General features: G+C 40.6%; 1 protein-coding gene across 4 annotated transcripts in view; it reads left to right on the top strand.

The window, feature by feature from the left end:
• Nucleotides 1-25660, top strand: part of NCF4 (neutrophil cytosolic factor 4) — a 709063-nt gene that overhangs the window by 217045 nt on the left and 466358 nt on the right. The window contains exons 1-2 of one of the 4 annotated variants that reach the window (XM_044066575.1): nt 6977-7086; nt 7464-7535. The exons of 1 other annotated variant lie outside the window; for it this stretch is intronic. In XM_044066575.1, the coding sequence (XP_043922510.1) occupies nt 7504-7535 (32 nt within the window). In that variant the 5' untranslated portion in view covers nt 6977-7086; nt 7464-7503. Of the gene's footprint in view, nt 1-6976; nt 7087-7229; nt 7287-7463; nt 7536-25660 lie in introns of those variants that run through there. 2 more of the 4 variants (XM_044066566.1, XM_044066558.1) reach the window with 2 other exon arrangements.

Genomic DNA, 25660 nt, shown 5'->3' with positions numbered 1-25660 from the left:
GCTCTATGCACTATCAGTTCTCTGCACTTTCATTTGGCTTACCTACTGCACCCAGGGTATTCACAAAGTGCCTGGCTCCAGCCATTTACAAACAGCAGGCAAAGAAATATTCAAATTTACCCATACTTGGATGATTGCCTGATTTAGGCGGACAGTCAGGAATTGCTACTTCAGCACCTGACGTTTGTAAAGAGACTCCTAACTTCTCTGGGTATACCATCAATGTAAAGAAATCACATCTGGTACCCAGCCAAAAGATTGTATTCCTAGGAGCAAGCTTGAACACAGCTTCCCAGATGGCATTCCTTACTCCAGAAAAGCAGGTTTATTTGACAAATTACTTCAAACTACTGGCCACCCAAACCCAGCTATCTGCAAGAAAAATACTGCAAGCCCTAGGGTTCATGGCCTCATACATTTTACTAATTCCATATGCAAGACTGCATATGAGGAAACTTCAATGGTACTTAAAAAGTCTCTGGTGTCAACATTCTCAGGACCTGGAAACGGTGATTCCTATCATTCATTGCCTAAGGACAGAGTTCCTTTGGTGAGCAGATGCTTGCAACCACAACAAGGAACTCCCTTTCACTCAACCCCAGTTGCCTAAACCCAGACAACAGACTCATCAGACTATGCATGGAGGGCTCATATGGCAGGCAAATGCATTCACAGCAAATGGACCCCAGGACAAATTCACCTGCATATCAATCAAAAAGAAATGTTAGCTGTACAGAATGCACTGACAGCCTTCAGATACCTTATCCGCCAGGACAACTCTTGATAAAGACAGACAACACCACAGTTATGTGGTACATAAACAAGCGGGGGGAACTCATTCCTACCCACTCTGCAGGTTAGCCATGGCTCTGTGGAACACAGCCTTGAGCAATCAAGTGCACCTGCAAGCTCAATTCCTGCCAGGCAAACGAAATTCACTGGCAGACTTAAGCAGAAATCGAGTAGACCCACACGAGTGGAAACTGGAACCCAACTCATTCAAACTTCTAATACAAAGGTGGGGGACACCAGAGGTGGAACTCATTGCTTCTCTCAAAACCATCAACTGAGCAAATTTTGCACCAAAAATCCCCACAGCCAAGCATGGAAAGTGGATGCCCTATCCTTTACATGGGAAGACCTCTCAATCTATGCCTTTCCCCCTCTGTCCCTCCTTCCAAAAGTACTACTCAGGATCAAACAGGACAGGCCAAGGACAATCCCTGAACCTGGCAAGCCTGGCTTATTCCCTGAATACATCACCAGCAACCCTCAGCAAACAGGTGCTGGATGTTATCCTTGAGGCCAGGAGGCCTAGTACAAGAAAATCCTATTCAAAAAAGGGAAAATATACTGTTCTTGGAGCCAGTCTCAAGGAAAGGACACAGCTGTGCCCACCTTACCTCAAAATCTAGATTATCTAGCAGAGCTGGTCCACAAAGGCCTACCCTTCTCATCAATTAAGATTCATGCATTTGCCAACTCAGCTCATTACAATACTGAGCCACCCCTCTTCTCTCACCCTCTGATCAAACAGTTCCTGAGAGGAGCTAACAATTTAAGACCCCCAAGGAGAGCTCTCACTCCTGCCTGGGACCTTAACTTTGTATTAGAGAAGCTCACCCCCCCCCCCCCTTTGAGCCTGCTGCTACAGCAGAGTTAAAATTCCTCTCTTGGAAAACAGCCTTACTTCCAGCCATCACTTCAGGAAGAAAAGTGTCTGAGTTACAGGCCCTTATGGCTGTGGAACCCTTCATTATCTTCCATGCGGACAGGGTTTCCCTGAGGGCTAACCCATCATTTATGCCCAAGGTGGTATCCATTGTGGCTTTAAACCAATCCATCCATTTACCAACCTTTTTTCCTAATCCTCAGAATAAAGGGAGAGGATCCTGCACTCCTTCAACGTGCACAGACAGCTCAGGTCCTACCTTGACTGGACTAAACCTTTCAGAAAAATCTGACCAGCTGCTAGTCAGCTTTGCTACAGGGGCAGAGGGCAAGGCCATTTCAAAGCAAACCATTTCTAAATAGATAGCACACTGCATCCATTTCCACTACAAACACCATGGAAATCCTACCCCACAGGGGATCAGACCTCATTCCACTAGGGCTACCTCAACCTCTACAGCATTTCTCAGGGGAGTCCCTACCAGGGACATACTGGAAGCTGCAACCTGGAGTTCTGTACACACCTTCACCAAGCATTACCTCTTACCTATCTTTTCTAAATCCAGAGCTGGATTTGCCACAGCAGTCTTACAAGGCCTGTTAGCCAGCCCTAATACTTCTTGACTTCCTCCACCCTTCCTCAGCTTTGGGAATCAACCCAAGTGTGATGACTTCAACAGTGAAACACGAAGAACATAGTACAGTTGTGTACACTTATCATAAATGTAGATGTTCGAGTGTATTCACTGTTGCAGTCCTGGTTAACCTCTCTCCAGCCCCCTGTCTTTTCTATACTTTCTACCTATCCTCTTTTTTGGCCATATCTTATGGAAATGGTATTTACTTTTTACTGGAGGTGTGTCACACCATATGATTGCTTCCTATTTTGGGGGCTGCTGACATCTGGGGCAAGAAAAACTGATGTAATGGCGTTGGCTGCATGTTTTATACCCCTGACGTCCTGACGTCATGGAAGAGACGACAGCATCCTTCGCAGAAATCCCAAAGACTCTGGTAATTGGGCCGACTGAGGGCTATCTGCAGGCAGATAACCCAAGTGTGATGGTTGTGTCTGGGATGTATAATGTTTGCAACTAAAGTGGTATCAATGTTTGTTTTTCATTTATATAAATGTAAGATTGCATATGTCATATAATGGTCTGCAGAATGCTAGCACAAAGTGAAAGAGATTTTTGGAACAATGGGAATATTAACATATGTCCTGTCTCAGCTATGCACGTTTAATGATTAAGGGTGGAAGGCAGGGCAAACTGTGAAAAATGTACGCTTCAGAAATTAAAAGGGAAGAGATGACATTTTCAATGACTCCTGAAAACTAAAGTCAGGTTCACGAGAGACTGAGACAGAACTGGTCAAAACAACAATTTTACATGAAAAACATGATAAATATGTTTCTCAAGTGAAGGACATAGATGAGGTGAGCAGTCTTTAGTGTTTCAGTGAGTAACAATCAGCACTTCTTTTGAAGAAATGTGAATTGCCAAGGTTATTGTACTTCAGAAGGCAAAGTACAGAGAACAAGAGATGTATGTTCAAAATGAATAGGCAGAGTGACTGAGATAGAGAGATGGTGATGTTCTCAAAAGTGCTGAAATATCAACAGTTGTCTAACAGGTAATCCAGAGAACTGCTTCAGTGGACATTTCACAGAATGGTTTTAAAGCCAGAGATCTGATCAACAGACAGAGCAGTTATTTGATGAGGAGAGTTCAGTTTTTTGGTCCAATGTTGCTGGAGTGACAACTGCTACAAATCACCTTCAAAATCTTAATGTTTGTCTTTAAACAAACCAGCTTGTCTCATGGATTCAGGCCTCCAGTCTGTAACCACAGCTAGTAGAGCAATTACCTGTCTTTTGGAGAGGGAGAGGAGATTGAGATGCCATGGTGTACCAAGAAGTTTTCTTTTTTACCCTAAAATTTTCTTGTGGGGCTGCGCATGTTATGGTGTGATGCAAAAATGAAGGTTGCCTTTTCATGAAAAGTCCGTTTCCTCTCTTATGCTGACATACATGTGAGATGCTATGCTGCTCCCTGGCCTAAACTGAGAGCAGCTCAGTGCTGGAAAGTCTTGCACCCTCCTGCCAAGTTAAGCCTACCCTGACCAGCTAACCATCCAGGTTCCCAGGTTACTAGTTAATTGTTTGCCTCCAGCATCACAAGTAGGTGCGTTGAACCTATTCTAGTGATCTGCCCAAGGTTTCTAGCACATCAACACTGACTATAGAGACCAGAGATAGTTTGTTCTTAAAATTAAAAGATTACATCTAAACCAGATAGATATATGGGGTGTTCATGATTTGAAACAACTAATAGAATTGAAGTAGCAAAAATAACTGAAATGTTGATTGAACTGTAAGTTGAAAATGTGTATAATAATGTATAATTATTACAGATATGTGAAAAATGTATGGGTCAGAAATTAAAAGGGAAGAGTCCACTTTTTTGATGACTCCTAAAAACTAAAGTCAGGTTCACAAGAGACTGAGATAGAATCGGTCAAAACAGTAATTTTACCATAACAAGCATGATAAATTTGTTTCTCAAGTGAAGGAAGTAGATGAGGTGAGCAGTCTTTAGTGTTTCAGTGAGTAACAACCTCTCTTAATGCTTCCAGAATGTAAAATGCTATACTGGATTAGGTACATATCATGTCAATTGCTGAGTCATGTGTCATATAACTGTTACTGTAATATCTCCTACATTAGTACTAGACTAACTGCCCTTGTGGGCTATTTTAAGCCTAGCCAATTACCCCATGTAAGAATCAAACCCAGTAGTTTGTGTTTGCAAGGTAAACACATTAAGAGTTATGCTGACTTCCCTTCTTGCTCTCTTCTACTATTTTTCAGTATTCCATTATGTTCCTTACATTATAAGCAAGCATTGTATGCTATTGTGCTTTGTCTTTATGTATCTTACGCATGTTATTTATTTATTGACATTTGTTTACCTGGAAAGTCTGAGTGGGCAGAATTGCCCTTTTTCTGCAGTGGCCCAGGGAGAAAAGTTCCTTGAAAGTTAAATGAAATTACAGAGAGATGAATTAATGCATGCATTGAAAAACAAGTATTATACAGATATGTACAAAATAGTACTGCTGTACCTAAACATTGTGAAGGTAAAAAATTGTAAGGGGTACAGTCATTGCAACAGACTGAAGATTGACATGCGTTAAATTCAGATGCAAAAAATCATAACATGAATATAGTGTGGTCAGATTTTAAATACGGTTAACACCAGGTTGAAGGACAGCAGTTTGAAGAAAGAGCAAACATTTTGTGAATATAGAACAGAGTGTCAGGTTGAAATATTTGTTTCTTTTATGAAGACTATATTGGTGGATAAGAGGATGACTGCAACATATTGAAGGAAGGAGTATATTAAAAGGAGTAGGTTGAAGTAGTTAAAAGGAACAAAGGTAATAGGGTGGGGGTAGAGGAAAGTTGGAGAATGTGAAGGTGAGTTAGGTGTATGTGATAGTTTGCCTAAACAGGTATAGTCCGGTATACAACTGGAGTGACCATAGGCTTTATATCATGGAGAATAGGTTCATAGGTAAGTACTAGGCTATCTGCCCGAAGGCATTTATAAGCCTAGCCAGAATGTGTTGGCTTTCGCCGCTCCCTTAGATTAATTCCTTGTGCCTCTGTCCAGCAGAGCCATTGAAGTGATCCCTGGGGAAAACTTTCTGTTTCCCATCCACTCGTCAAGGTTTCTCTTGAAAAGGGTTAGCGAGGAGCTCTGCCTAATGTAGATTGGAATCTTGTTCCAGAGCATGGGAAGTCTCTGGGACATGAATCTATCCCTCCAGCACATCCTATTTATTGTTGTGGTGAGGTTTAGATCCCTGGAGCGTGTGGCTCGAGGGGATATGGTTTTCTTTAGGTGGAGGATAAATGTGAGAAGTACTGGTTGGTAAACCAGGTGGTGGGTATAAAATATTTTACTTTTTTTTTTTTTTTTTTTTTTTTTTTTGTAAACTGGGAGTGGTACAAGACCAAAGCCATGAGTTAGCTACAAGTTGTATTAGTGCCGGTTTAAAGGTCTGGAGGTTGTCCCGTGACCAAAGTGTAATAGGGAGTGAGGTCCAAGCCTTAGCTACAGGATTAGAGTATGGGGCAGTTCCAGCAAATTTTTGAGCTGTGTTGATATTGAGGATTTTTTTTAATCATTGGATTGAAGACGTCTGTCGAGGTGAAAGTTATGGAGGGTAGTGCTGAGAGCTGGACAAGTTAAAGATGTATGTTCTGTGTTATTTTTTTAGGAGTAGCTGGATAATTATCAGGAGGTGGGGGGGGGGGGTAGTTCAATCCAGTTTAATTGTCTGAGTGCAGAACAGTAATGGTTCTCATAGGTTTTGTTAGCTGTAAATTTTGCTAGTCTTGGTTCAGAAAATGTGATGGGTGGGTAATAGCTAGAGCTGTTTTTTTTTTTTTGAAATTACTAAGGGCATTTTTTCAATGTTTTATAATGCCAGTATTAATGTGTAGATCAAATTTTAGGTTGTCATTTATGGTAATGCCTAATAAAGGTACACAAAACTATTTCTATTTCAGTTTTTCTCAGGTAAATGATTTTGAATTTGGTTTTGTCTTGGATTTGTGATTTCAGGAAGAACAGGATACATTTTTTCTTTAGGATTAAGTGAAAGTTATGCATTACTAAGTCATTGTTCTGTTGAATTGAAAGCATCTTGTGTTTATATGTTGCAGGTGAATTAGATTATCACAGTAGCATGTAAGGATGGTGTCACCTGTATATTGTATTAATGAGGCCAAATATACTGTACAGTTGTTTGTTGTAATATATAATGTATAGTGACTATATTCAGTGTTACTTTTTTGTGCCCCCAAATGCCTCCACTGAAAATGGGTCTCCAACTCATTCTGACTTTCCCGGTAAACAAATACAAATAAGTAAATAAATAAATGTGAAAACACATAAACCATCAGGGTTACTTTTCAAACCGGGGTTGGTAGTTAAACACAGAAGGTATATATTTAATTATACAAATGGTTTCTGATATCTGCAGTGATGTTTCTGTTATGACTTACTCTGAGTTATAACAGTGCCCAGTGATTATTCCGATCTTAGTGTGAGTTTTCAAAAGGAAATCTGGGTGGTCTGTTGAAAATGACTCGGAAGCATTTGGTGACTAGTCAGGTGAACAGTTGACTTTCTGACGCTAACTTGTTTATTTTGTTACCCTGAATGGTATGTGTATTACACTAACACAGTTTCCCCAGTAGAGGTTGTAATAGTGTGAATATGTGTGCATGAGTGTGTGTATTAAGTAGTAGTTTGCATTTATAACTTTGTAATAGCACCAGTTTGAATATGCTGATGTAAAATAAAAATCCTGGCAGCTACATTTTAACCTTGAATTTCTGAGGTATGAAAGAAAACTCTTCAAAATTCTGCTTCTCACGGCATCAGTTTTCTTTCTTTATTTCCATCACAGTACTTAACCGCAGCAGCATATACAAGTCGTCTAACCAGTAGTACAGCTTTGCTGTCCTTCACTGTACTGACTTCTTAGCTGAGCTTCTGCACTCTTCCTCTTGCGAAGTTCCTCTGCTAACAGCATATGAAGTATGCTTCTCTGATTTTGAATTTATTTCAACATTTCTTTTTACTCAACAGTAACTTCCTCTATTTGTGTTTTATATTAGCAAACACTTGGCTGAAAGCAGCCTGTAGTCTTTTTTGTTTCTTCATTCTTTTGGTTAAAAGAAAAAAAAAAATAAGTAATCAAATTGTTTTCTTTAGAAAGCAAGCTGACTTCTATTTGAAGTATTTTATCATCGGGATGTCTTTACCCAAACAGCTCCGGGAGGAGAGGTAAGTTAGATGATTGTGGCATGACATACATGCTGCCTAGTGGCGATTATCCAATGCATAGCGATTTTTTTGTATCTGGAATAGTAGTAAGCATATTTACAACTGAGTTGTTTCCTTCATGTTATTGCAGCTGCATATGCCTAGGCAAGGAGAGAAAAATGTACAAATCACTGTATAACAGGAGCCATTAACAGATTAGTGGTATGCTATATGAAAGTTTTGTACTTCTGTGAAAATGACTAAAAATGCAGTAGTAAGTCGGTAAACAGTACCAGTAGCAATTTGCAGTAACGAAACTAAAACTTTGAGAATATATCCTCTGTATGTGAATGCAGTGAAAAGATTTAAATAATTCTGGATCATTTGGTAATTTAATGTAAGTTCATAATGAGCATATTCATTATGTGTATTTATACAGTGAAAGAGCTGAATATGTAAGAAAGGTTGCCATAACGAATCTCTGACATTGTTGTAGGCCCTTTACTTTGGACACAGAAAATATTCAAAACATTGAGGTAGTCACTAGATACCCAAATATAAAGAACAGTACTGAGTGAGATAACAAGTGTCCAGAAGTAATGTATTTTATTGTTTTGACCTCATGTTTGAAATACAACCTCTGAAACTGTATGGACACCTGATGGTCTTATCTTATGATTATTATAGATCAATTCCATAAAGTGTCAAACAGCTAACATTATATTTTTGAAGAGAACATACTTGGCAACTTAGAAAACATTACCATGACATTGTTATTCTGCTCTGTTTTGCCTAATCAGTCACAAGAGATTCTGTGTGTGTGTGTGTGTGCGTGTATGTATTAAATAAATTGTATAAACAAATGTGCAATATGCAGTTTTATTGTTTGGTTTTAAAGTGTTGTAAGCCATGATCATAATTGAGGGCTGTGCTGTATCTCTCAGTGTTTCACAAAACTTGGTAACATAACTAAAAGTAAATGGACTGCTACTCTGTTCAATTTGAACTTTGATTTAATGAACCACAGTAGTACATCAGTTGTCTCAACTCAGCAAACATTTTAGTAAAGAAAACAAGCAAACAAAAACAGAAGATTGTGTACTCATGAGACTACTACAGTTTACTTTTGTTTCACTGCAAGTATAATTGAAGTGAATTACAAGTAGAATCAAATGCTAGTGGTACAGTGCAATAGTTTTGAAGTATCAATATTGTGATGAAACCTCCTGAAGTCTGAGGTGTTGCCTTATCTGACTAGCAGAGGAGATAGCTTATCTTGGGGTGCAGTGAGACAGAACTTGTGATACTGCTTCTCCCAGCCATGGATAAATAGTCATCACCACATTACAAGGAGTTAATAAAAAAGAATGATAATTTATACTGCAGAGGACTCTGGGAGGGTGGATTTAGTGAAAGAAAAGTCTGGCCCTACAAATGAACATCTGCCCAATTGTTATGCTGCCCTGACATAGCTGGGTCCTCCTACAGATGCATCACCAAGGAGATGGTAGAGGATACTGGGAATCTTCACAGCAGAGGAACAGGTCAGGTTGTTAACAATTTCCCTTAGACAAAAATCATCTTCCTTTGGGGGGACAACATCTGTGACTGTGGAATTAAGTTAAGGAGGAAGTATTATAGTAAGGAACATGCCAGGTTCTTTGGAAATACTAGAGTAAGGAACATGCCAGGTTCTATGGAAATACTAGAGTAAGGAACATGCCAGGTTCTTTGGAAATACTAGAGTAAGGAACATGCCAGGTTCTATGGAAATACTAGAGTAAGGAACATGCCAGGTTCTTTGGAAATACTAGAGTAAGGTACATGCCAGGTTCTATGGAAGTATTAGAGCAAGGTACATGCCAGGTTCTGTGGAAATACTAGAGTAAGGAACATGCCAGGTTCTGTGGAAATACTAGAGTAAGGAACATGCCAGGTTCTATGGAAATACTAGAGTAAGGTACATGCCAGGTTCAGTGGAAATACTAGAGTAAGGAACATGCCATGTTCTATGGAAATACTAGAGTAAGGTACAAGCCAGGCTCTATGGAAATACTAGAGTAAGGTATATGCCAGGTTCTATGGTCAGGAGAGACAGGCATCACAGAATCTGGTACAAGGGGTTGATAGCCTGATATTATTGTCTTTGACAAGACAAATTACCTGCCTAGAAAAGGGATCAGAGTACTGCTGGGAGAGTACGATAAATGAGAGTGGGGCCTTACGCAAGTGGTATGCATGGTGAAATTCTCAGATGTATTGCTATTCATGGAAAAAGTAAAGATTAGGTATCCTGTGTATTTATACTTTTGCTGTAAATATGGTAGTAAGTGGACTCATCCAGAGATTTTGCAGCCCTGAGTTCAAGGTAGGTTTTAGTGAATTCATTTGTAGTAGGGAGGGAAAATACAGAAAAAGGCACATATTAATGGGAGATGGACAAAGATATAGATAAATGAAAGCCAGCCGATCACTGTAACTCCAGGCTCGAACAGAACTACGAGTAGAACAGCAAGAATACTCCACGAATAGTGTAGTCACTAGAAACCACTGTTTAATCCAAAAGAACGAAGACAAAAATTCCTCACTTCCTCGATGTTCTTCATCCCACATTGCTGCAGTCCTAACACTTGGGTAGTCCGCTGTCCCAGTCGGCCCGAATACCAAAGTATAAGGCTGACGTCGGTCAGGGCGCATTAGTCTGACGTCAGGACGTCAGGGTACAAATGCGCATGACCGATGTCATATCCTCAGTCTTTTTTGCCGCATGGTCCGATGCAGAAGCAGTTTTGCGAGTGCAGGTTGGCGTTCTGAAATTTTCTGAAGTCGGAGTTTCAGACCGAATCAAAGTTGGCTAAGTACCCCGTTGGGGAATATTTTGTTTTTTTCTTGCCTCAGTATTTAACCGGATGTCAGAAAAAGTGAATAATTGTATTTCTTGTGGGAAGCAGATACCTCATAGGGATTACCATACCTTGTGTATACCTTGCTTAGGGCCTGAGCACGGCGTTGTTGGATGTCGCTCTTGTGCTAGATTTAACAAGCACTATTAAGAGAAGGCTAGACTGTGCCAGGTTAGTTTTGGGAAGCGTTGTAATTATAAAATGCCGTCGGATGCTCCGGCGCCGCTTCAAAAAGCGCAAGGACAAAGCAGCAAAGCCTAGGTTGGAAGAACCGTCTGTCCCGGACGTCTGTTCTTTAGAGGGCTCGTGGAGCCGGAGGTTCTGCCAGAAGTCTCTTTGCAGTCTCAGGAGAGACTTTACTGTTACAGGATGTTTCCTCTCAGGAGGTAGGCCAGGCTGAGGGGCTTCTCAGGTAGCTGTTCTCCCTCCCTTCCTAAGGTGGTTAGGCCCTCCTTCTGTTTCCAAGGCTTCTTGAGAGGCAGGCCAGGTTTAACTTCAGTGGGGGTTTCTCCTAGTTCTTCAGGGTCTCTGCCTAAGAAACATATGCTTAAAATGGCAGAAGATTTGATTACTATGATTAGAGGTTCTATGCCCCCCCCTGATAAGAGGCCTAGGGTGGAACCTGAGCTTGAGAGTTTTGAGCAGTGTTCGAGGCTTCTGAGTCTTGACTGAAGACTTGCAGGAGTATCCTCCTTATTCTGATTCTGATGTGGATGATTCTACTCCTTGACTTCTCCTCCTGAGGATTTTTCTTTTTCAGAGACTCTTCATTCCATGAGGGAGCATTTTAAATGGGAAGGTCAAGATTTTCGATTCCAGGAAAAGGCTAAGGGAATTTTTGTTTTTACCCCAGCACAGGCCTTTGGCTATACCTCCTGTTCTGGATGTGGTGGAAGATGTTTTGCAGAGGCTTCCCTGAACCCTGATTCTTTGCCTCCTGCCCCAGTTAAACCGGATAGGTATTATAGGGTGCCTGAAGCTCATAAGTATCTTTTAAGAGTCCTAGGGCAGACCCAGAAACCGTTCTCAGGGGCCTAAAGGTGTTAAGGCTTCTGTTGTTAAAAATCCTGTTCCTCCTGATAGAGGCAAGGGCGTTGGATAGATGGGGAAAGAAGGTGTATACTTCTTCCACTTTAGCCATGAGGGCTTTGAATTGCCAGTTCCACATGTTAAAATACCAAAATTATCTCCTTTCACAATTGAAGTCTAAGGTGGATGCTCTGGCGGAAGGTATTGAGTGTAAAGAGTTGCAGGATTTAGTTCATGTTTCTGAACAGGTGGGTAAGCATTCTTTGCAATGTGGTTTTGATGCTGTACAGGCCTCTTGAGGGTGGCTGTCACTGGTTCTGTTCTTCAGGCACGCCTGGTTGAGGGATCAGAATTTGGCTGAGCATGTTAAGACAAGGATTTTAGATGCTCCGTTACAATCTGATGTGTTGTTTGGTTCGCCTGTGGAAGCAGTTTTAAAGAAAATGGAGGACAAGGCTAAGTCTATGCAGACTGTTAAAGATTTTGCAGGTTCAGCCTCCAAGTTTAGTAGAAATTGGCCTACTAAGGGGTGGACATATCCTTCTTATGATTCCCAGTCTAGGGGTAGGTCTAGGCGTGGCAGGGCAGAGCTCAAGGTTCTTTTAGGCCTAGAACAGGAGTTCACCTGCTCAGTCTTCTGGTGAGGGCAGGGGTCAGTCCTTTCGTAAACAGACCCAATGACCTGCCTTTTCAGCTGCCAGAGCCTTCTCGTCTGGCAGCACCTTTGGGAGGAAGGCTGACACTTTTCAAAGAAAATTGGAGTTTAATTACCCAAGACAGATGGGTATTGGATATCATTCACCACGGTTACAGGTTTTATTTCCATACCTTGCCTCCTTTCAAAGGCATGCCAGACATTCCTCCTCTACAAAGAAAAGAGGCACAAGCAAATTTCTCTGTTACTCCAAATAGGGGCCATTCAGCCGGTTCCTGTGCCAGAAAGGGGCCTAGGATTTTATTCTCGCCTGTTCCTAGTACCAAAGAAGGGGAACACGTGGAGACCAATTTTGGATTTGTCTATCCTCAACACTTATCTGGACATTCCCAAGTTCAAGATGTTGACGTTGCAACAGCTTTTACCTCTGCTGGGAAAAGATCATTGGATGGTAACTTTAGATCTCAAGGAGGCTTACCTTCATGTGCCTATCAGACTAAGTTGCAGGAAGTATCTGCATTTTCGAGCTGGGAATTCTCATTATCAGTTCTCTGCATTGCCCTTTGGCTTATCTACTGTGCCCAGAGTATTCACAAAAGTTCTGGCTCCAGTGATAGCTTACTTCAGGATAAAAGGCATACAAATCTATCCTTACTTGGGGGCCTGCCTGATTCTGGCTCAAGAAAAGGAAAACCTTTTTCAACATTTGGAATATGTGATAGCAGTGCTAAGATGCCTGGGGTATTCTGTGAACGAAATAAAGTCCAGTCTAGTACCCTCTCAAGACATGTGCTTTCTGGGTGTGAGACTGAATACAGCAGCCCAGATGGCCTTTTAACCCCGGACAAACAAAAGAATCTGTCTCTTTACTTCCATCAACTATCTCTTCAGTCCGGGCTGACTGCAAGGACAGTCCTTCAAGCCTTAGGGTTCATGGCATCTTGTATTCTGGTGCTTCCCAATGCCAAACTGCATATGAGGAAGCTGCAATGGTATCTCAAAAATGTATGGACACAGCACTGCCAGGATTTGGACACTGTCATTCAAATAATACCTTGCATTCAAAGGAATTTTTGTGGTGGGCTCAGGAATGTCACCTAAACAAGGGACTCTCTGTGACCCGGCCAGAGGCGAGTCAAATTCTTACGACAGATGCCTCAGACATAGCTTGGGGAGCTCATCTGAATGGAAAGTGGATACAAGACAAGTGGCCTGCCAGACTACAGCATCTACATATCAACATGAAGGAGATGTTAGCAGTCCAGTTTGCATTAATGGCTTTCAAGGAGTTACTTCTTCCAGGGCAGGTGTTGATTCTAACAGACAACACAACTGTCATGTGGTACATCAACAAACAAGGGGGAACTCATTCTTATTCTCTATGCAGGCAAGCAATGATTTTGTGGGAGACTGCGCTCAGCCTGCAACTAAATCTTCAGGCAAGGTTTCTGCCGGGAGCACAGAACTCCTTAGCAGATGTGTTAAGCAGGCAAATCATGGATCCCCACGAGTGGAAACTGGATCTTCATGTATTTCGAAAATTGACAGTGTCATGGGGAACTCCAGACATAGATCTGTTCGCTTCTCCACTAAACCACCAGCTGCCAAAGTTTTGCACGAAAAGGTTTCATCACACAGCTTGGAAAGTGGATGCTCTTTCTTTCAGTTGGAAAAATCTTCATGTGTATGCCTTTCCACCTCTGCCTCTCCTCCCAAAGGTACTCCTAAAGGTCAGACAAGACAAGCCAAGGATGATTTTAATAGCTCCAGATTGGCCTCGGCAACACTGGTACCCATTACTGAGGAGTCTGGTAAGGAAGCCTCCATGGCCTTTACCTTTGATTCCGCACCTATTGTCTCAGAGGGACGGTCATCTACTCAATGTCAAGCTTCACTCTCTTCATCTAACAGCCTGGCATATTCTGTGTTGAATCACAGCAGGTCTCAGCTTCCTCAACAAGTTTTGAATGTGATTATGGAAGCCAGAAGACCTAGTACAAGGAAAGTGTACACAGAAAAATGGAAGAGATTTTTATTTTGGAGTGCAGCAAAGGATTTGGAGGTTTCTGAGCCTAATTTGAGTGTGGCTCTTCAGTATCTTACTGAGTTATTGGACAAAGGTTTGTCTTTCTCTTCCATTAAGATTCATGCTGCAGCGATTTCAGCTCACTATGATTGTGACCCACCATTGTTTTTTCATCCTTTGTTCAAGCAATTTCTTAGAGGGGCAAAGAATATAAGACCCCCACGTAGAGCTCCTACTCCTGCTTGGGACCTCAATTTTGTGTTGGAGAAACTTACTCTACAACCTTTTGAGCCTCTTGGCTACTGCTGAATTGAAATACTTGTCATGGAAGACTGCTTTTTGTTGGCCATTACTTCTAAAACTTTGAGAATATATCCTCTGTATGTGAATGCAGTGAAAAGATTTAAATAATTCTGGATCATTTGGTAATTTAATGTAAGTTCATAATGAGCATATTCATTATGTGTATTTATACAGTGAAAGAGCTGAATATGTAAGAAAGGTTGTCTCTGACATTGTTGTAGGCCCTTTACTTTGGACACAGAAAATATTCATTTAAACATTGAGGTAGTCACTAGATACCCAAATATAAAGAACAGTACTGAGTGAGATAACAAGTGTCCAGAAGTAATGTATTTTATTGTTTTGACCTCATGTTTGAAATACAACCTCTGAAACTGTATGGACACCTGATGGTCTTATCTTATGATTATTATAGATCAATTCCATAAAGTGTCAAACAGCTAACATTATATTTTTGAAGAGAACATACTTGGCAAGTTCGAAAACATTACCATGACATTGTTATTCTGCTCTGTTTTGCCTAATCAGTCACAAGAGATTCTGTGTGTGTGTGTGTGTGTGTGTGTGTGTGTGTGTATAAACAAATGTGCAATATGCAGTTTTATTGTTTGGTTTTAAAGTGTTGTAAGCCATTATCATAATTGAGGGCTGTGCTGTATCTCTGTGTTTCACAAAACTTGGTAACATAACTAAAAGTAAATGGACTGCTACTCTGTTCAATTTGAACTTTGATTTAATAAACCACAGTAGTACATCAGTTGTCTCAACTCAGCAAACATTTTAGTAAAGAAAACAAGCAAACAAAAACAGAAGATTGTGTACTCATGAGACTACTACATTTTACTTTTGTTTCACTGCAAGTATAATTGAAGTGAATTACAAGTAGAATCAAATGCAAGTGGTGCAGTGCAATAGTTTTGAAGTATCAATATTGTGATGAAACCTCCTGAAGTCTGAGGTGTTGCCTTATCTGACTAGGAGAGGAGATAGCTTATCTTGGGGTGCAGTGAGACAGAACTTGTGATACTGCTTCTCCCAGCCATGGATAAATAGTCATCACCACATTACAAGGAGTTAATAAAAAAGAATGATAATTTATACTGCAGAGGACTCTGGGAGGGTGGATTTAGTGAAAGAAAAGTCTGGCCCTACAAATGAACATCTGCCCAATTGTTATGCTGCCCTGACATAGCTGGGTCCTCCTACAGATGCATCACCAAGGAGATGGTCGAGGATACTGGGAATCTTCACAGCAGAGGAACAGGTCAGGTTGTTAACAATTTCCCTTAGACAAAAATCATCTTCCTTTGGGGGGACAACATCTGTGACTGTGGAATTAAGTTAAGGAGGAAGTATTATAGTAAGGAACATGCCAGGTTCTTTGGAAATACTAGAGTAAGGAACATGCCAGGTTCTATGGAAATACTATAGTAAGGAACATGCCAGGTTCTTTGGAAATACTAGAGTAAGGAACATGCCAGGTTCTATGGAAATACTAGAGTAAGGTACATGCCAGGTTCTATGGAAGTATTAGAGCAAGGTACATGCCAGGTTCTGTGGAAATACTAGAGTAAGGAGCATGCCAGGTTCTGTGGAAATACTAGAGTAAGGAACATGCCAGGTTCTATGGAAATACTAGAGTAAGGTACATGCCAGGTTCTGTGGAAATACTAGAGTAAGGAACATGCCATGTTCTATGGAAATACTAGAGTAAGGTACAAGCCAGGCTCTATGGAAATACTAGAGTAAGGTACATGCCAGGTTCTATGGTCAGGAGAGACAGGCATCACAGAATCTGGTACAAGGGGTTGATAGCCTGATATTATTGTCTTTGACAAGACAAATTACCTGCCTAGAAAGGGATCAGAGTACTGCTGGGAGAGTACGATAAATGAGAGTGGGGCCTTACGCAAGTGGTATGCATGGTGAAATTCTCAGATGTATTGCTATTCATGGAAAAAGTAAAGATTAGGTATCCTGTGTATTTATACTTTTGCTGTAAATATGGTAGTAAGTGGACTCATCCAGAGATTTTGCAGCCCTGAGTTCAAGGTAGGTTTTAGTGAATTCATTTGTAGTAGGGAGGGAAAATACAGAAAAAGGCACATATTAATGGGAGATGGACAAAGATATAGATAGTAGAACAGCAAGAATACTCCACGAATAGTGTAGTCACTAGAAACCACTGTTTAATCCAAAAGAACGAAGACAAAAATTCCTCACTTCCTCGTTTTAAATAAAAAGCTAATTTACCACTTAGTACTTAGCATTACTTAAAATATAGAAATTCTGAACTATAGTAGTAAACTTGCACCACTCTATACTATATACTACTATAGTTCGGAATTTCTATATTTTAAGTAATGCTAAGTACTAAGTGGTAAAATTTTATTTTTATTTAAAACGAGGAAGTGAGGAATTTTTGTCTTCGTTCTTTTGGATTAAACAGTGGTTTCTAGTGACTACACTATTCGTGGAGTATTCTTGCTGTTCTACTCGTAGTTCTGTTCGAGCCTGGAGTTACAGTGATCGGCTGGCTTTCATTTTTGGTGTTTTGACCAAAGATATAGATAAAGATAAGCTAAGATAGAGAGAGATAAGATAAAGATATACAGATGAATGTAGCAAAAAAGGGCAAGTCGATAAAAAAATTAAGGTAATGAAAACCAGTGCCCTGTTTTGAATAAAAACAGGTGTTTGAACTAGAACCATTAAAGGAATGAAAATGTTTTGATATTGTGGCAGTAACCGACATGATGCATTGAAAACCATAACTAGGATGCAGACATATGGGGAACACCATTTTTATGAGGTGCAGCATGGAGCAGATAAGGGGAGGTGAGGATGTCTTTATAAGGGGAAGGAATCAAAACAACAAAATATCCAAGTAAACTTGGAGGAAAGGAGGGTACATAGGTCAGTTTGTAGACTGCAAATGTTAGAACAGTCTACGGATGGTGCCATCTGTACAACTCATCTTTATGGGGGTGAAAGAGACAAAAACAATTATAGACTGTATGTTCAGAATGGCAGAGAAGGGAAATACATTGATGATGGGGACCTTATATGTCACATATTAACTGAATACAGGCTGCTTACACTGTAGCAATTCATTTGACATGACATTGCATAAACTGTTTGTGAATAAATTAAGTAGCATGGGAGGTTCTCATGGCAGTACTATGGACATAATGTTAGCTGTAAAATAAGATACAGTGTAATATGAAACAGTGACAAGCAGAAGGGTCAATAGTGTGGCTGATCATTTCCGGTGCTTTTATAACTGACATTGCAGAAGATCTTGAAGCAAATTTATTTTTGTTTGTTTTGATGATGCCAAAATATAGTACAGTTTGGTAGTTCAAAGGAAGGTGTATAAAGAATAAGAGAATTGGCAAGCGAGAAGGCTGGTCTACAACATGACAGTTTAAATTTCATGTAGAAATACCAGCTATGCATCTGGGAAGCATACAAAGAGGCAAAGATACAGAACAGGAAAAGGACCTCTGTTAGTCATATCAGATTAGCTAAAGAAAAAACAAACAGTGTACAAATGCATTAAGGAAGATGTGAAATACTTGGATGTAGAGGAAATAGCAGCAGAAAATGGGGAAATTAATATCTGTATTTACAGACATTTAGAAAGATCCTTTGTGGGGCAAAATTAAAAACACTATCCCGCGCCGACGTGCAGTAGCAGACTACACCCAAACGCCATCCACAGACTAATTTATGGACACTCCTATTGCTGTGTCATGCACCATTAATGAATATTTATCATTTACATTATCACTGCATGGAAGTTAGATGATTAATAGTTATAAAGCAAACCATTTCTTACCTCAGCAATAATGAAAGCTATGCTGCTAGACTTACCATTGTCATTCCATTATCGATATGACTAATATAATGCTTTTGCTGTAATGTTCCTGTGCGAGAGCATCTTCATTACTGTAAGTCACTTAAAAAGTTAAAAGAACAACAGGATTTGCCTCAACATGCTTTTTCTGAGCAGTAAAAGGTATGAAGCTTTAGCGTCTGTCATTATTGATTGACTGTAATCATTTGTAATTTACTATGAGATCAAAAATATTTTCAGATTACTAAGTAAAAGAAAATGTTTTAATATTCCATATCATACTGTCATTTCATATTATTGAGCAGTTATCTTCTGACTTTTTTTTACTGTTATTTCTTATTATGGGACAGTTGTCAAAAGTTTAAGGGTGCTTTCTCATTGATCTAAACAGTACAACAGTTTCTACTTGTTTTGTTTTAATGTGTGAATTATAGTCAACATTTCAAGTGACACAAGTCTTGCTTTATGAATATTCCCAACCAACTACTTGCTCCCACTCTGTGCAGATCAATTCAAGCTGGCAACCTATCCGTCAAGATTAATTTATGCATGATAGATTTGCATATGTCAGTCACATTAGGAACCCCCAAGCCTGTGCATATTGAAGAGGGATAGTGTTCTACATTTTCATCCTATCTGGAATACCACCTGCAGTTCTAGAGATCTTTACAGTGTAATGTCATTGGTTAAAGGTAATTCACAGGAGGGCAATAAAAATGGTTACTGTGAAGAAAGAATACAAGTCCGTACTATATGTAATCTTGAGTAAAGGAAGCAGAGAAGGGGCATAAGTAATGTTTTCAAGTTCCTTAAGGAAGTCAGTGGTGGTATAGTGGGTTCCATATTTAAAAGAAACATGTATGGCATGAAAACCAGAGATTTTGCTTTACCAGGTGAGCATTTTAGGGGAGATGCAAGGAGTTATTATTTCACAGAGAAGGCACTATAATAGTTTAACACTGTAAGGTAGTAGTGTCAGAAACAATGTCTGAATTCAGCAGCAACTAGGACAGGCATAAGGCAATCTTATGAAACTTGTGGTGATGTTGTAGTGAATAATGAGCACACTAGCTGGAACATGTGGTTCAGATTTTTCTTTTTGTATTTCCCTTCTGCTCATCCTTTGAGTCACTCCCCAGTATGTCCAAACACTTACGCAAAAACTGTTGATACTCCCACAGCACTACTTCCTGCCCATTGATAGACACCATGATCTTGTCTCAGCTCCCGTGTTCATTCTTATGACTGTTTTCTTCTACAAATAGTCAGTCATCCACTTTTTCTTTATCTAGATTCCAGAGGACCACTCTACCAAAAACAGATTCCATGAAGTAATGCATCTAGCTGACCTGCGTTTGTTTTAATTAGAAATAAAGATACACCTCTACATGTCATCAGGTGGTAGTGTTGCACATAGAGGGTTTCTAAGATAACGTGCAGGGGTTGGGGTTAGCATACATTACTAAGATGGTAGAGGGGGCCCCCTGCTCACCATACCAATGCCTGCTAACCTAGTCCTGCCGCTGCCTCTGTCCCTAACATGTTTTATTCCTTCATTAAACCAAATATTCAGAACTTCAAATAAAAAAACTCTTTCTGACCATCTTTTAAATTGTTATAATAGTTATACCATATCCTGTCCTCCTTTGGCACAGTGTCACACAGTGTCTAGCCTAACAATTGGCATTACCTCATTTAACTCTTGTAATTAAATTTTCTTATCCACATAATCTCACAACTATCTCCAAGTTTTATGGATATCCTGTATTTTTTTACATTTCTCTCTCCCTCCTATACATCCTTCCCCTATACCGGTTTCCTACCCTCATTATTTCTCTCAGCTATTTAAGTCTTTCTTTTCCTTATCTGTTTCATGCAGTATTCTCGTGTTTCTTAACCCATTTCTCCAGTAGGGAGTAACCTCCTCATTTCCCCCTTTAAAATGTGCATTCTTAATACCCCTTTAATTTTCTTTTTTTTTTTCATAAATCTCCCTCTTCCTTGGTATACACCCTATTTCTTCCCCATACAGCAAATATTTGTTCCTTCAATGCCTTTTTGTGTTCTTCCTTCTCATATTCCCTCCTTTTCCCTTCCTTTTTCATCCATGGATGCTACCCACCATTCTGTTATATCGGATTCAGGTGCCTAGGCAGCATGACAATTTCCTGTGAGACAGGTGGATGTGGACATATGGCTTGATGGCAGTCTAGCTGCAATGATATATGGCTGTGGGTATTTCCCTCTATGGGCACAGGCGATCCACCTGCACCATACCCATAGGTGGCAGATGCAAAACCACAGACTGAGATTATGCCCATGTCCCCAAGAGAACAAAGGTATAACCATCTGCAGTACAGGCTGCAGCATCCAGATGCTAGATGGGTTTGAATGTGGCACTGTAAAAGAATTGTACAATTGGCAAAGCCTTTATTAATACAGCAGTATAAGTGATGTCTGGAGTTCTTAGTGTGTACTGTACGCAGATATAATTACAGCTTGTAAAAATGTGCTCCAGCTTGCAATAAATCCTGCACATTTGCTGTTGTCACACTTGTATAGGAGGATGTGTTTTAGGCAATGTCCCATTACAACAATAGCTGTTCTCTGGGGTGTCACTGGCATTCCCTTGAGAAGTGATTCTCTTCAGTTATTAGTTAAGTTTTGTTCCTGTTGCAGAACAGAAGATCAAAAAGCTGTGCAATATGCCCTTCAAGTAACACCTTTAGCCAGTGGTGCCATGCTTCCACATGATTGTTAGTCTGTGGAAGATCCATGTCAGAGACATCATAGACATTCCAGAATTTCAGAGGATGTTATGTCAGCTGTCATTGCAGTGCAGTAGAGTGGGATGGATACTTCCTTGGATGGCCAGACACACAATGATGATCAAGAAATGTTGATATGGGCTTAGTGCATTCAGGCAGTTTGGAAACAATGTCCAAAACACAGGCACAAAATCATCCACTGGTAAGAAAGTCAGTGCAGTCAACTTGCAGATGGCTATTAAAATTCCATTGTCTGTACCATAAAGGGCCACAAGGGGATGATTTTGGAGTTGTTGCCAAATAATATGGGCAAAATGGAACAAGCATCCCTTTAGAATACTCTTGAGGAATGCCGTATGACTGGCACGAATTGCCACCTTCTAAAAATCAGTCATGATGTGCCCTAAATGAAAGGTGCATCTTAAATCTGCAGCCATCCCCTTTAGCATATCCCACATATTGTTATACGCTGCTTCTGTTTTCTGAGTTATTAGACAACAAACCAGGGGAACCATCCTATTGTTAGTGGGAGTGCCAATGGATCCATGCAAGGTGTACAATTGTCAGCACACTTCTGCTTGTTTGGGAATGTGCTATCTCCAAGTATGATGTGTGACCTGCACATGTCTGCCAGATTGTGTTCTGTAGTTAACAAAATGATGGAGTTCTTGCCATCCATTTCCAACTTACTTCGTAGGAGGGGAAGGTACCACATCAGAGTGGGTACCGGCTGACATCAATGTCCGCTAAGGTTGCATGAGGTATGGAAATGAATGCCTGTTCCCTCTGCCGCACTGTGGTAATGGTGTGAAGTGTAGCACAGCAAGGCATCTCTTGTAGCACATTGTCTTCTGGCTTTCCAAGGAGACACTGCATTACTTGACTAAGTGAATCATTGCTGTGTTCTGCACTCTGCTGTATTTCTGCATGCAGCACTGCTGTCTGTGGAATGGTTGCATCTGGCCCATGTTGGTGTGGCAATGGTTCCTGCAGTTCTTTCCATTCAGCATGGTGTACTGTAATAGCCTGGCCTCTACAGACCTTTATCCTACACTTGATACTTGCCACATTGGCTGGGCACTGTCCAGTATCTGCTGCCAAGTTGTCCTGGTCTGGTACTCATAGATAGTATCCATCATGTTAACACTAATGTAGTGGGCTGCTCAGCATCCATGTTCTACAGGTTAGTAAGGCTGATCAACTGGATGCTAGTGATGTCAGCTGTAGGTTGCTCTGTAGCTGTGGGAACCATGGAGTGTTTCACCTTGCGATGTGTAGATCCTGTACTAGCTTGGTATGACTAGCAACATAAGTAATGGCTTACAAGCACTCTCTGATACACTCTTTGTAGTCTGTTGCTCTGTTTAATTCACCCTGCTGCTATGTACCTGGCTGGAGCTTTGTCGGTTATGCTGTATTCCCAACCTGCATAGCATTAGGATATTCACAGTATGAGAGCAATGTAATACACTAGTGTCACTGCCCGTAGAAAACATGTCCCCTTTAACAACCTGCCTTGTGTCTTAACTAGTCAGACTTCATTGCCCAGTCTCATTCCAGATAAATACTTTACTTAGGGATGATTTCCTGTATACCTACCTCTTCTGCATGTCTGCCTCTATCCTTGTATTTGCCCAGCTATTGTGGGATGATTGTGCTGAGCCTCCATGTGTCACATATGCTCATCTGGTACACTGAAGTATGCATAGGTAGGTGAGACAGACACAAATATAAGATACTTGCCATACATAGTTATAAAGTTCTCTGATGTTTACTATGCTTGGATCATGCTTGTGTCTCCCATGTCCTTTGTGTGTGTCTGCTAGTCTGTGTATGTACATGGTGATTCCTGATTGTAGTTGTCCCTGCATATTGTTGAAAACTCCTATAATAAGCAGCTTTAGCTGTGCCTCACTCATTTCAGTTTAGTTGGCCGCATCTTCTCATCCCCCCTCCCCTTAGTACTGCACTGATGTTGTTTTATACCTTGGGGTACATCTTCCACAGACTTACATATGTTAAGTCTTTGTTATTTATACAAAGCCTCTACACTTTATTTCCTGTTACAGAACAGGAAGAGACGTTTAGTCAGTCCATCCATGCTGTTGCAGCTGATTTGAAGTGTTGACATTTTCCCTTATGCTGTAGGATATGCTGGGTTTATTTTTCTCCGGGACTTGGTGCATCTCTACTTGTAATACATCTGTCCCTCTGCACAGACTTTGGAGTTGCTGCCATATAAGGTTGGAATAGAATTAACTGGTATTATATCTGGTAAGGCTTCCCTAATATTCATTTGTAATGAGAGTGTGGCATAACTTAAACTGTCAAGAGTCATGTAGGATGTACAGCTTTCTGCTGCACAAATTGGATCCCTTCCTCATACCATCTGTTGTGTTCTGGCATGTCACGGAAGTCACAAAACAGTAATGTACATTTGGGTTTCTGACTTTGTATCCTGCTGTAAATGCATGCCAACACATTTCTTTATATTCTATCTACTTTCTGTGTTTTATAGGTGCAGTAGTTAAAACTTCTCCCTGTTTTGAGCATTATGTTACACTTTGTCCAGTTTCCTTGTGGTTGTTTACTTTGTGACAGTCACTCTTTTACCATGGCTATCTCTGCTGTTAGAATACAGCCAGCTAGCTTTCATTAGGGATTGTCATTATGTGGTAGGTTTCTTGTCAGCGTTTAATGCTGTAGCATTTATGTTTTTTCGGTTGTACTGCTCTATGGCCTTCTGGTTTCATTGTTGTAAATCGCTGGGAGATGTGTCACAGCATAAATGCCGGAACCCCGTTATACAAACTATTTATATTGCTGAGCTCTCCCATAAGTTCCTAAACTCACTCTTCCAAATCTCTGTTAAAACCCTTTAAGTAATTGATCTTTTTTAAACGTTTTTAGGTCTCAGTTTCCATACCATCCTCCCCAAACAATCCACATGTTTCACAAAACCTAGAATATATTTTCTACCATATAGTTCCTTTAAGAAATTTGAAAAAAGAAAAAAAAAACTGTCCATTTTTATTCTGTCCTATAATAAGTGAAGACTCTAGCCCAGCACACTGCCAGGTACCATATCTTTAGAATTTCTTTACATATTTTAACATCCTGTAACATTTTCTCCTTTCTTATATTACATTTGAAATCTCCCATGATTATAAATGGCAAATCTTTAAAAAAAAACACTGCCTGACTTCAAAAAAATTCACATGCATTTGGCACTTAGTATGCAGAATTAGAATTCTAGTTTTGTATATTTTTTATTTATAGAAACATTGCCAAGTACCCCCACACTACTTAATTATAGTAACAGCCTTCACCACAGTCTTACGTCTTTTGTACAACAGCAGTATTCCAGAACAGACATCCCCATGATCAAATTATACATTTTGCTATAATTTTCCAAATTGCTCCCTCTTCTCTTTTTAAACAAATTAACATTTAAAGGCCCAGTGAAACCATATTGCATTTTTTTAACCAATGAAAAAACATGAGATGTTCATCGTGTTTCACAGTTGCAGTCATTACACTTGGGTTATCCTGCTGGCAGGCGACCCGCAGTCGGCCCGAGTTCCAAAGTCTTGGTCTGGCGTCGGTTGCTGTCGCCTATTCCCTGACATCAGTGCGCTAGGGGTATAAAAGTTGCAACCGACGCCATTTTCTTCTGTCTTTCTTGCCGCATGGTGCCCGAAGCAAAAGCAGATGTTCTTCATCCCACATTGCTGCAGTCCTAACACTTGGGTAGTCCGCTGTCCCAGTCGGCCCGAATACCAAAGTATAAGGCTGACGTCGGTCAGGGCGCATTAGTCTGACGTCAGGACGTCAGGGTACAAATGCGCATGACCGACGTCATATCCTCAGTCTTTTTTGCCGCATGGTCCGATGCAGAAGCAGTTTTGCAAGTGCAGGTTGGCGTTCTGAGATTTTCCGAAGTCGGAGTTTCAGACCAAATCCAAGTTGGCTAAGTACCCCGTTGGGGAATATTTTGGTTTTTTCTTGCCTCAGTATTTTACCGGATGTCAGAAAAAGTGAATAACTGTATTTCTTGTGGGAAACAGATACCTCATAGGGATTACCATACCTTGTGTATACCTTGCTTAGGGCCTGAGCACGACGTTGTTGGCTGTCGCTCTTGTGCTAGATTTAACAAACGCATGATAAAGAGAAGATTAGATTGTGCCAGGTTAGTTTTGGGAAGCGGTGTAATTATAAAATGCCGCCGGATGCTCCGGCGCCCGCTTATCAAAAAGCGCAAGGACAAAACAGCAAAGCCTAGGCTGGAGGAACCGTCCGTACCGGACATCGGTTCTTTAGAGGGCTCGGTGGAGCCAGAGGTTCAGCCAGAAATTTCTTTGGAATCCCAGGGAGAGACTTTATTACTACAAGATGTGACCTCTCAGGAGTTAGGCCAGGCGGAAGGGGCTTCTCAGGTAGCTGTTCTTCCCTCCCTTCCTAAGGTGGTTAGGCCCTCCCCTGCTGTTTCCAAGGCTTCTCCCAGGGGCAGGCCAAGTTTTGTTTCAGGTGTTACCCCTAGTTCTTCAGGGTCTGTACCTAAGAAGCATATGCTTAAGATGGCAGAAGATTTGATTACAAT

The sequence above is a fragment of the Protopterus annectens genome, chromosome 1.part0 (assembly GCF_019279795.1).
Source record: "Protopterus annectens isolate FY-2018-M chromosome 1.part0, PAN1.0, whole genome shotgun sequence".
Taxonomy (NCBI): Eukaryota; Metazoa; Chordata; order Ceratodontiformes; family Protopteridae; genus Protopterus; species Protopterus annectens.
The sequence above is the reverse complement of the archived record's forward strand: the minus strand, read 5'-3'. Positions and strand labels throughout refer to the sequence as shown.